The sequence below is a fragment of the Siniperca chuatsi genome, linkage group LG14, assembly GCF_020085105.1.
Source record: "Siniperca chuatsi isolate FFG_IHB_CAS linkage group LG14, ASM2008510v1, whole genome shotgun sequence".
Classification (NCBI taxonomy): domain Eukaryota; kingdom Metazoa; phylum Chordata; class Actinopteri; order Centrarchiformes; family Sinipercidae; genus Siniperca; species Siniperca chuatsi.
Window position 1 is genome coordinate 11,886,498 of NC_058055.1, and position 12,072 is coordinate 11,898,569.

At 42.2% G+C, this 12,072-nt stretch overlaps 1 protein-coding gene across 1 annotated transcript in view; it reads right to left on the reverse strand.

The window, feature by feature from the left end:
* Window positions 1-5,887: 5,887 nt before the first annotated feature.
* ephb4a (eph receptor B4a) overlaps window positions 5,888-12,072 on the reverse strand; it is a 36,446-nt gene continuing 30,261 nt past the window's right edge. Inside the window, exons 10-17 of the mRNA XM_044223008.1 lie at window positions 11,379-11,443; window positions 11,105-11,218; window positions 10,488-10,735; window positions 10,161-10,376; window positions 9,804-9,953; window positions 9,277-9,470; window positions 8,665-8,823; window positions 5,888-8,356 (exon numbers count right to left, since the gene is read on the reverse strand). Coding sequence (XP_044078943.1) covers window positions 8,248-8,356; window positions 8,665-8,823; window positions 9,277-9,470; window positions 9,804-9,953; window positions 10,161-10,376; window positions 10,488-10,735; window positions 11,105-11,218; window positions 11,379-11,443 — 1,255 coding nt within the window. The 3' untranslated portion in view covers window positions 5,888-8,247. The remainder of the gene's footprint in view (window positions 8,357-8,664; window positions 8,824-9,276; window positions 9,471-9,803; window positions 9,954-10,160; window positions 10,377-10,487; window positions 10,736-11,104; window positions 11,219-11,378; window positions 11,444-12,072) is intronic.

The following is a 12,072-nucleotide window of genomic DNA, read 5'->3' on the forward strand; positions in this document are numbered from 1 at the left end:
CTCAAGAATAAAACACCTTTCAAACATGCTGCACTCTCGGCTCTGTGTGTGTCTTCGCCTGTTTTTGTCAATCCAGACATGTGGAGGCGATGGCGCAGGCTGCACCCCGCGTTGTAGTTGGGGAGCACACTGTGAACAGACTGGCAGACGAAGAATAAACAGCCATTAAGATGCCTTGCTGTATGCTTGACACGGGCGTATCGATCCGAGCAGCAGGTTTTTTGATAGCGAAGTTGGGCTGATGTCTCGAAACAAAATATGCCGAAACGCTGCATGCACAGCCCAGCTCGTCTCTACACAGACAGAAGCCTACAACCATGTGTGACATGAGTTCGGATGTAATTCATATTTCAAGCTTCCAACGACTTCATTTCTCCCTCATACTGACCAGCGTGAATCATGAAGAAAAGCAATGATTATTTTCTCTCGTTTTTAGAAGAAAAAAAGAGACTAGACTTTCTGCACACTAGAGGGAGCTCATAACACAGTAAATAATGCCAATGTCTTTTTTGGGGTGAATTCTTCTATTCTGGGTGTGTTGTGTATTTGAAGTGGGGTGGTGGTCACTGCTGTTGCATATTAACTGTGTTAACTTGGAGAGTATGCCCATGGTTGATTACAGTTACTTTATGTCTGTAATCTGATTACATTCAATACTGAACACACACGTTGTACTTTGTAAACCTAGTTGTATTGTATCCAGATGCTGGTTAAATCATAACCATATGCTCCTTCCTCAGATTTCTAAGTGGGCTCTGAACAAAGGTGCAGGGACTCAGAGAGAAACCCACAGACACTCTCTCTCTCTCTCTCTCTCTCTCTCACACACACACACACATACACACACACGGTCCTGACTGCCGTGCAGATCATGACAATGTGAGCCCAGAAAACATGGTTTGTTCATGGGGTCAGTAATAAACGTGAGTGGTCACGTTACTATAGTATAATCAACAGATGTGATGGATGTCATTTGTCCAAACCAAGCTGAAACAGCGGGTGTAGGGTTGGGGGGGAGCCGCAAGGCAACAGAACCGGGGGGGGGGGCTTTAATCTGAAGGCCTGCTGTGTGAGGAGCTGCCTTTGTGAGTGAATTGGGTTCAGACTTTACATTTAAGAGCAAACTCACTTCTCAGTGCAGTAACTCACATGACTGTTTATGTGAATATTCAGTGTTTACTGCTCATTTGCTTGGTAAACAGCTATGAAAAATAGCTCATTCAGCCTATTGGTTTGCCAAACTATAAACTATATCTTTTAAATGTAGAAAAGGAAGGGAAACATGCAGTTTAGGTAAACAGCTATGACCACAATACAAATATAAAGACCAGACTTCGCTGTAATCATGAAAAACAGAATAAAGAGACAAAGCTGAGGGCTCCACTGCAGCACAAAACACCACCCTTAGATGTTTTAAACTGAAGGTATTTGATAAGTTCTACAAACTTCGTCTGATTAAATCAAACCTCAAAAACGCCGGTGGTAAGAAAAGGCTGTGCTTCTTAGTTTGTGACGAGCTGACGAGCTTTTCAGCCAATGGTAAAGATGTATATCCGTGGGGTTCAGAGGTGTGGAGGAGTTACGTTGAGTTAGGACATGAAGTTGAGGCCTGTGTGAGACATTAGACACAACACCGAAGAAAAAACGCATCAATCTGAGTTCAATAAGCTGAGTTCAAAAAGGAAATCAATCACACTGATCAGAAACATCTTTAACATGACATGTTTGCCTTTGTCTTTTTTTCCTCAGCTTTCCTCCACTTCAGATACACACTCACAATCCTTTTTGTCATGCGAAGCCTCACTACTACTTCTTCTTCTGCCGGTCCTAGCATAGTGGTCCTTAACGCATGTGGATTGAGTTTTCAGAATATGGTGTGATTCACACAGAGAAGATAAGAAGCAGGGCAGGTCACACTCCTTACATTTCCTCACAGTAGGCAACGAGCACATCTTAGCGGAGTGCAAAACAAAAGGACGCCACAGGGGAGAGGGACGGCTGCTGTGTGTGTACTGAAAGCTGAGACCGAGCAGGAACCTGCAAACACCTTTGGAGGGGCCGGTTGCTCATCCTGAAGGTGTTAACGTTCATATTCGCATTCCTCATCTCACTAACACCTCTATCAAACACATGATCTGCTCTTTGAAGTCTGGTGAAGGAGAAGTGGATACTAGCTCTGTGACTTACGGCCATTTTGGAGTCATAATATGTATTGGAAAACTATTTGGCTTTATGAATGATCAATTTTTATGAGCAAACAGATGCACAAAGGAGCAGGCTGGACATGGGTATATTTTACTGTAGCTGGGCCCAAATACATTAACTAGTAATTCAGAAAATTCACATAAATTGACATTACACCAAAATAAATTAATTTTGAAGGTGACAGCCTGGAAGTAAATAATAAAACAATATTTGAATACTCTGCTACAACAAATAATAACAATAATAACACTGAGGAGACAGCAGGGGCCTGTAATCTAAAGGTTTGCATTGATTATCTGGATTAAGTGCATGATGAAAAGTACAAAGCTAATTCCACGTCAAACTGTAGCGCAGCATGAAAGTATAATTCAATTCTAACAACTTTTATTTGACCAGGTGGGTCAGCTAAAAACAAACTCTTATTTACAGCAATGGCCTGGCACAAGCTCCTGCAAAGTCAACAGATAAGCTGTAGAACAGCGGGGAGCGACAACTTTCCCAGTGATCAGATTTAATACGAAACAGAGTGGAAGCGCTCTGCCGAGCAATGTGCCTCCCATCTTTCCCCACAATCACGCTGCGTACACAGGTGAAAAATAATCTTAGCTGGCTGCTCGGAAGATTTGCTCAGAAATATTGGGCCATTTCGATCAAATTGTCTGCAAGTCATCTCAGGGAGGAAATCTGGGACGTGAAGCGGAGGGAGAGTGGCGCAGGAATGACAATTTCAAATCAAACTTTCCATCTTCAAGCTTCTGCTGTTGAGGAAAATCAAAGCAATTCTGCAGATCCAAAAAAAAGACTGATGGAGAATTAAATTAGTCAGTGCTTTCCAAAAACTGATCTAGTTTTACATTTTAAAGGGGCATTCCACCAATTTTACATATGAAATTCACAAGGAATACTATTCAAGGCGGGGCTATGCTTGAAACAAACTAGTTTGTAGGCTACTACGTGTCATCCGACCACATTGGAAAGCAAAAGTGTTTGTAGCTGTTCCAAATGGTCACACTTGAATGAAGGGTGAAAAGCTGCCCGTCATTAAGAGGGGCGAGATACCATAATCATTTAACTATGGGGATAATGGCGCACACTTTCGGAAGGCAATCATAAGCCGCGTTTCCACCCAAAGTACTCGGAATTTTTATCCCCAGGAACTACTTTACAGGGAACTAAAACATTCCTTCAGCCCAAAGCGTTGCACTCGTTTGTACACACAAAACGAAAGTTGTGTAAAGAATGAAAAAAAGTTGGATGTAGCCCCCCTCAAATTCCAACGTCAGAAACGTGTGGGGGAGGGGATTTCAGGTGCTGTTCCACCAACTGACAAGCACTTCTGTTGGAGCATACTGACACCTTTAACCCTCATTTCCACTGCATGGTGCAGCTCAGCTCAATTCGCTTTTGGTACCAGGTACTTTTCTCGATTTCGCTTTCCACTGCACATAGTACCCCCTCAATGTAGGTGGGATTCTGATCGTCATAGTGACGTCACGTGAAACTGCTGTGACATCATCTTCAACGCGACACAAACACAGGAACAATGGAGGATATCGAAGAGATGGTGTTCTTGATTCTCTGTATGTAGCTGTTTGTCACAGAAAGGGGACAAACTGTGTTTCAGAAAAGGCTGAAGGCAGAGAGACAAAAGACTGCTGAAAAAACAGGAGAGTTTGGGAAATCCTACATCAGATCGCTGACATTGAGGATATTGACGAATGATGATTCTCTCTGACCAATCAGTGGTCTGCAGTGTTTTAGCTCCGCCTTTTAGGATTGGTTCAGCTTGCTTTTTTTTTTACCAAAAAAGTATCAGGTACTATCAACAACTTCAAAAAAGAACACTTCCAAGCAAGTCGAGTTGGGTTGAGTCGAGCTGCACCGTACCTTTAGCAGTTCTATGATGTCTTTGGTGCCTCTGGAGGGAGCTTTCCAAAGTTTAAAAAATAACCCTGATGATGCCTGCATTACAAACTGGTGGTGGGGGTTTGAAAGAAGTGGGCATTTATGAGGCAGGAAGGGTTTAACGAAAGACGCTACAGAGTTGCATTATGGGAATTGTAGGGTATAGTGTTTTTGGAGCTTGACCCGCACTAGAAGTTAAAATTCAGGATCTTTCAGCCTCAGCTGTTTCAAATTTGTCTGTCTCCTGTGAGTCCCCCAACTTTATGGAAGTGCAACAGTAAATCGCTGGAGTACACCCTTAACGCTGCACATTTATGCAAGGTCACACTTTGATTTTCTGTGCTGTTTACTGCTGCAGACAGGGTGAAACCATTTCAGATTGTCTCTTATCCTGTCTGTCCCTCCCTGCCCCCCTTGCTTGCAAACACACATGTACCTGTCCCACTGGTTAACCCCCACCCACCACTACCATCCATCCACCCACCCACACACACACACTCCACACTTGAATGCACACAGGAATGCGAGGGGAATGACACAATCCACCAAATGCTAAAACCTGGTCGGTCTGGTCCGCTCTCTGCTCAACAGCCGCCCTAATGAATGGCCATTCAGACACACAGACAAAGCAGAGGCTAGATTTGTACTATACGGTGCGGTCAGGGGTCACGCAAAGCACTGACAGAAGTAGAAACCAGAGATGAATGCCCGACTCTCTCTTTCAAACACTGAATCACTCAGACACAGATATTCATATACACCAAAACACACTGTGGGGTTAAAAAAAACATGCTTACAAGAGCAGTTACTCATCGTTATTTATCTCCACTACATGGAGGCTCCACTTGCACAGGTCTATACTTTGTGGGCCACACGAGAGCAGTAGAACAAGAGGAATGATTCAGTAACACAGAGATAATCAAAGTACATTAATCAATGAACCTAAACACTTCTTGAAGCCCTGGCAGCTTCGCCTGGTTATTGTAGCTTTGGAGATAGGAGGAAAGAGAAAAAAAAAAGTTGTGTGCGAGAGTAAGAGTTTAAGCTTATGCTGTGCTATAAGCTGCTCTCAGCCCCGAGGCACAGGAGAAGAAAAGAACATCTCTTCATGATTAAAAGGGCTGAGGACCAGGAAGGGAAACATAGGAGAGGACAAGCTTCCAGCCCTCAGGGGTAAAGGCTCTCTGGAGAAACAGAAGGCAAGAAGAAAGGCTGCAAGAAAGCAAAGCTGGGAAATGTAGGGGGGAGTGAGACTCAATTCTCGCCCTCGCAGTCTCCTGTTTCTCTCTCATCATTAAAAAGGGGCAACGGGATAGATGAGAGGCATGTTTGCAACAAGACCCACAAAGAAGACAGAGATAAACATACCCCATTAGGCACTGCACATTTCTGGTATGATCGTAGACAGTTCAGGCGGGTAGTATCTAACCAAAGATTAAAAAAAACAAGAGAACCAAGAACAATTTATTTACTTCACATCTGTGAGCACCAAAATAAAACTCAGAGAATAAAGGTTCAAGCAAATCCAGAAATATCAGTGTGTTTTGGCAAATGTGGAGCTGCTTTGTTGTGAATTTGGGACAGAAGTCACAGAGTCACTGGGACAGAGCAGCATGTCACTGGACCGGAGACAGGTAAATTATGTGGAATTTCACTTTCAGGTCAGATAGGAACTTCCTATTACGTCTATACAATGACATCCACATATATTTGTGCAGTCTTCATGCTCCACTTGAAGTGAGAATGACTAACAAGCAAAAAAAAAAAAAAAGAGTCCTTGATGGTAAACACTGGTGTGTATCTTTATTATGAATACTGAATACAGATTAGCCTACACACAGGACAGTAATCAAAACATACTTTATCTATTCATTATTTCAAAGTTGATTTTATTGAGATCTTCAATATGAAGACCACATTTCCCATTATCCTTAAATGAATCTCTCAGACTTGTGCATGACAATACCAGTGTTTTTGATTAAGGCTTAACATAAATTTAGAAAAATAAAGAAAATGGATTACTTTTATGGTATCACCAACGTTTTGACCACCCTTGTTTTTTTTTCAAATGATAGCACAACCATTGGAACTGTGCGGCCATTCGTCCACCTTACTTTTGGTGTGCATTAACCAGACTTATTATCACATATGATAGAAATGCCATGTTAACATCCAAGGAACTATTAGCAAAATTCTGCGCCACTGCTTATTAGGAAAGGTAATTTTTTGTGATGCAGATAAAAATTCCAAGTTGCCATTTGAAAAATAAAAAACACTAAAAACACCAAATCATAAAGACATTCTTTCATAAAAGTGTACTTTGGCACGAAGGTAAAACCATTTACAAAAAGCGATACTATACATTTTGTATTCAACATGTTTGAGTATGTTTTAGAAGCTGTTTAAGCTTTATTTTCCTGATAGACTGCAGATGTGTGAGCTACTTGGGAAAAATTATATAGGACCTAAATGTCAAAAAGGCTGGTATTATCCTTTAAGAGATGAAGTCTTCAAGCAATACTTTGACATTTTGAACTCCAGTCTGTTATTCTTCTTCAACAAGCACTTGTTATAGTGTGCGTGGGGGGGTACTCTGCTAATCAAACAGCACCTCAATGGTATTATTAGCATTCCACACTGAAACCAATGGATACTACTGGCTACAAGCTAGCCTGTTAGCTAGTAGCTGTGTATTGTTTTCCATGCTAAATGTTAAGAAACCATTTTGTGTAGCTTTGGGGCAAAAGCAGAAACATTTTACCGACCACACAACCAGCATCTGATGAAGGTAAATAATATACTAAACTTAAAACATGAGGGGGGCTGCTGCGCTAATCAAACAGTAACTCAACGGTGTTGTTTTCAATGCTAAATGTTAAGAAACTATTTTTGTGTAGCTTTGAGGCTAAAGCAGGAATAATTTGCCGACTACATAACCTGCATCTGATGAAGGAAAATAATACACTCAACCGCAAAATGTCAAAGTAGCCCTTTAAGGTACATTTAAATGAGACAAGAATCACTCATGAGAGATTTCTGCTTTATAAAATTGGCATTTAAGTCCACAAAGACAACTGAATGGCACTGGAAGATGGAGAATACAGAACAAGAGAATTAGAAATCAGTTACGTATCAGTTACGTATATCAAGAAAAACAAGTTTGAGGCCAGATAGCTTCCTTGGTAAATTTCTACAAAGAAAACCAATACAGTGTTCTCTGGTCTCTGAGTCCACTTGGTCCTTGTTCAGTCTGACTATAATAAAACTGAACTGCCAGCAGAAACACAGGTATTAGAAATAACTAACCACACTCCAAGAGAAACACATGGAGTTACTGAAGATTACAATTCACTCTGAAATGAAAAAAGTGCTGATATGTCTCCGTCTCTCTCTTCTCCTCACATGTTGTAGAGCTGGTGAGGGGAGAGTCAGACTGAGAAGGATGAGAGAAGTCTGATTAGGTCGAGTACAGCGCTCTCCAAAGTCTGCATTACACATCACACCTGAGTAAAGAGGTAACGTTGAAATCAAATGGGGGGAAAAAAAAGAAGAAAAATCTGACAGTTAAAATGTTCAGGCTTGATGTGAAAGGTGTCTTTGTAGTAATGTAATCCAGATGGATTTAATGGAAGACACCCAGGGTGAAAGCAGTTCTCATTCATAATTACACAACAATATGAAAACTGAAATCCTTGGATTGGCACTGGCATTTCTTTTTGTCTCCTTTGGTGAAGTTACTTTTTATTGGGACACCAAACCAGTCAACTGCCAGTTTTCAAAATGACATGATACTACAGAAACTTTGTAAACTCTGATCTGTCTCTCCTCTTGGGTTAGCACATTTATTGGGTCCTAACTTCGGGTATATATAAAAACACTGACCACAAACTGTAAAAATTAGTCAGTCTGCACAGCGTCAACTTCATCCCCTGGTCATTGTGGGTGACAGGGACTCGCTTGTCTGTGGACGACTCTCTCATCCCGATGGGAAAGTTATCTTTAGGCGATTAATAAATTCTGCTAATCTCTCTTGGAGGCCATGTTCAAAGTGGGTCACAGGAAAAGGACCCAGAGTGCTCTCAGTACATGGCTGCACCTGTGTGCTGGTATTCACGTCCAGGTTAGGAGAAAGGTGAGCTAGAAGGTCACAGTTGCAGTGCTCTTGTTCCGAAAGGTTATTGTCTGGATGCTGGAAAGGATTTTCCTCTGATGCCCGGCCAGAGTCACTCCCATGTGCAGCAGATCCCTGAACAAAGATGAGAAAAATCACCAATTAGACAGGAAGAACAGAGAAAAATGAAATATATAGATTTGATGAACATTAAAATCATATCAAATTTTTCCTCTCTGGGCTTCCACAGTCTTTCATACATAAATTCAAATAAAAATTCCACTTCAGGAAATTGTGGTCAGTAATTTAGCCTATTTGCAGTTGTCACTACTAAAAGCTATGACGCCAGCTCCCTGACCTTGTAGCCAGTAACTGTGAATGGAAAAGTGAAAATAAAGAGATAAGTATCAGTTTAGATAAGAAAACTGGAGATAGGAACTGACTGTGTGGTGATCTGGGCCAGCTGGTCCACTGAGTTGAAGTCGGCCTGCAGGAAGCTGTCTTCGTAGCGCTCCATCTTGATGGCCCTCAGCCATTCCCCCACAGAAGCACACGATGAGAGGGCTAAAGGTGCACGCTGGTCCAGTAGGGGGTAGGACGGCCTGGGGGACAGAGTAGTGAAACAAAGGGACAACTTTCACACACTGTCACCAAAACAACAGTGAGGAGCTTAAATATATCCTGCGGCAACATTCCAGTCAACAAGCAGAGGTATAATCTGAGGCTGAGTGACTGACAGGGACAAACAATGGGATTTGTTAGGGGTGGAGCATCCTCTGCTGTATGCGACCAGCTGACAGGCAGAATGTGGAGGGAGGGAAATGGGCACAGCAAGTGGCTGACAGGTCACAGCAGGACATTAAGGTGGTACATAAGATTGGGCAGTAGGAGGGTACTGTCTGTCCTGTGACGGTTCGAATTCTAAATGGACACTAAGAAAGAGACATTATCAAAGGACAGACATGCTTTCTTTTGTCCGTTCATTTACAAACTGCCATTGTGACCATATCGGGGCAGGTCTTATGTCAATCACCCAAACACATGTGCACTCTCACCCTGCTCCTTCTTGAGCCACTATTTTCAGCGATGCAGGGTTGCGGATCAGCTTGTCCAGGGCACTGACGAGGTCCGCGAAGCGAGGACGCGCCGAGCGGTCCTTCTGCCAGCAGTCCAGCATCAGCTGGTGCAGGTGGGTGGGGCAGTCAGGGGGCGGGGGCAGCCGGTAGTCCTGCTCTATGGCATTGATTACCTGATAGGGAGAAAAATTATCACTATCCAAACCAATAAATTAACTTAATGGTATTTAAATCAATTTTGAGTTGCTTGGAGGGTACAAACAGGAAGAAAAAATAAACTATACAGAAAAGGGAAAAGCTAGAAACTTAATTTGCCCTGTACGACTGTGTTGCTTAGCAATCTCATGATTAAGCTACTATTCAAAACACACTTCACTGATTCCCTGAAAAGTTCAAACAATTTTTTTTTTCAGAATGCAAATGTTAAATTTTGTTTTAGAAAAGCTGACAAGACCTTAAAAATAATTTTCAAGAATGGCCCAATCGTGGCTTTTTGTTAAACTTACATCCTGGTTGCTCATGTCCCAGTACGGCCTCTCTCCAAAAGACATGACCTCCCACATGACAATGCCATAGCTCCACACATCTGAGGCTGAGGTAAACTTTCTGAAGGCTATCGCCTCCGGTGCTGTCCAGCGGATTGGGATCTTACCTCCCTGCACAGAAAAGAAAACGGTCAGCTAAAAGTAAAATAGTAACTTTAAGTTAATGCGGCTAAATAATGAACTTTTACTATTGAAATTATAATATTTCAACAAATGTACAGCGAGTGAGTAAATTAAACTGTTTAACATTTATAAAATATGTGCATCAGTCTTGTGCATTAAAGTTAATTGAAAGGATTAAGAGAATTGCCATCTCACCAGAGAGCTGGTGTAGGTCGGGTCAGAGGAGTTCTCCTGCAGGAAGCGTGACAAGCCGAAGTCGGACACCTTGCACACCAGGTTACTGTTGATCAGGATGTTGCGGGCAGCCAGATCTCGGTGGACGTAGCTCATCTCTGCCAGGTACTTCATGCCGGAGGCGATGCCACGCAGCATACCCACCAGCTGGATGGGCGTGAACTGGCTGTCATTCAGCTACGGAGGAGAGAAACAGTTCAGTTGGAGAATGAGTGAAGTGGAGGTGTGTTTCAGTGTATAAGTGAAATGACAGCGTGTTTCAGTGTGCGTTTTCTGTGTCACACTGACCCGTAGAAAAGAGTCCAGAGCTCCATTCTCCATAAACTCTGTGAGGATCATGACTGGACAGCTGGCCGTGATGATCCCCTCCAGGTGGATGATGTTGGGGTGCTGGAACTGGCCCATGATGGACGCTTCAGACAGGAAGTCCCGTCTCTGCTTATCAGTGTAGCCTCCCTTTAGTGTCTTAATTGCTACGTAGTTTTCTTTTTTCCCTGGGATCTTCAGCCGTCCTCGACACACCTCCCCAAACTCTCCTGCAGCACACGGACACATAAACACACATTAGGGCTGTTTTCTTCAACGGGTGTTTACCACATTGGGAGGATGACAGTTGTCTTCTGCAAACCTAAAGCTCGCTTGCAGCTAGTGGTGTCCTTTGGTTTGGTAATATTGCTAAAATATTTATCAGTTAATTACTTTATTTACGCTGCAATTTTGAATTTTGCCTGATAAGGACGAATACAGACATTTAAATGTCACAGAATCAATTTAACTCAGTAAATTAGATATATTTTTAATAATGTTAATTTGAAAGAGGACAATCTGTAAGACTACAAAGTACACAGAAATAGTTGACCACTACAAAGTTTACTTGTGAATAATGGGAAATGGCTGGGGCTTACCAGCACCGATAACCTCCTCAATCTTGACAAAGGAAACATCAATTTCCTTGGCAAATTCTCGCACTGCCTCATTAGGGTCCTCATAGGTGAAGGGGTCGATATAAACCTTGACCCCTGCGAGAGAAAGACAAACAGAGTCGTGGGAAAGGAAAAGAATAAATGTTTAGAGTACTATGAGCAGCAATGAACCCAGGCACATTAAAAATGATTTTCTTGACGTGAATAAGTTGTAAATCACAGCTGAGGTTTAGTGTGCGTGTCCTTGATCTGTTACCTTGGCCAACAAGGTACTGGTTGTTTTTGTCGCTCAGTTCTGGATCCTTTACTCGGCTGTGCCTGCTGCAGGCAGAAAGAGATCAGGAAAAATAAAATAAGGATTAGGATGGCAGCACAGTTATCTGAAGAAAGGGTGTTAGACTTTATTTTCTGGCAAGCCTTCCTAATGCTTTATCAGCCTAATGTGATGCAAATCAATTGTCTTACAATGTGGCTGTTCAGATACAAGAACAGTACAATAACAAAGATGCCTCTCTAAATACTAAAATACAAACTCAAAAAAAAGCACAAATGAGCCAAAAATCACTAATTATATGATTATTTTTATTTGATGTTACAAAATTCTAGGTTGCAGGCAAGCATAGAAAAAAAAGATAATTTATTGATCCCCTTGGGGAATACTCTGCTATCTTGGCCCCATGCACTGAGAGGTCAGAGGTCAGTTCAGCTGCAGACCAATGCCAACAGAGTTACAGTGATTTGAAGGACACTCTCTGTTCCAAAAACAGCGCCATTATTTTATTAATTTTTTGACACAAAAACTCTGCCTTGTTAACAAAAGGCTTTTGTTGGCCTTAAACAATCCTCAGCGATCTCAAAAGGCACACCACACGATGGCTTGTGGTAATGGTGAATACCTGAGCCAGCCTCGATGGCACTGCTCTTTGACACAAGTTGCTACATTATAATTC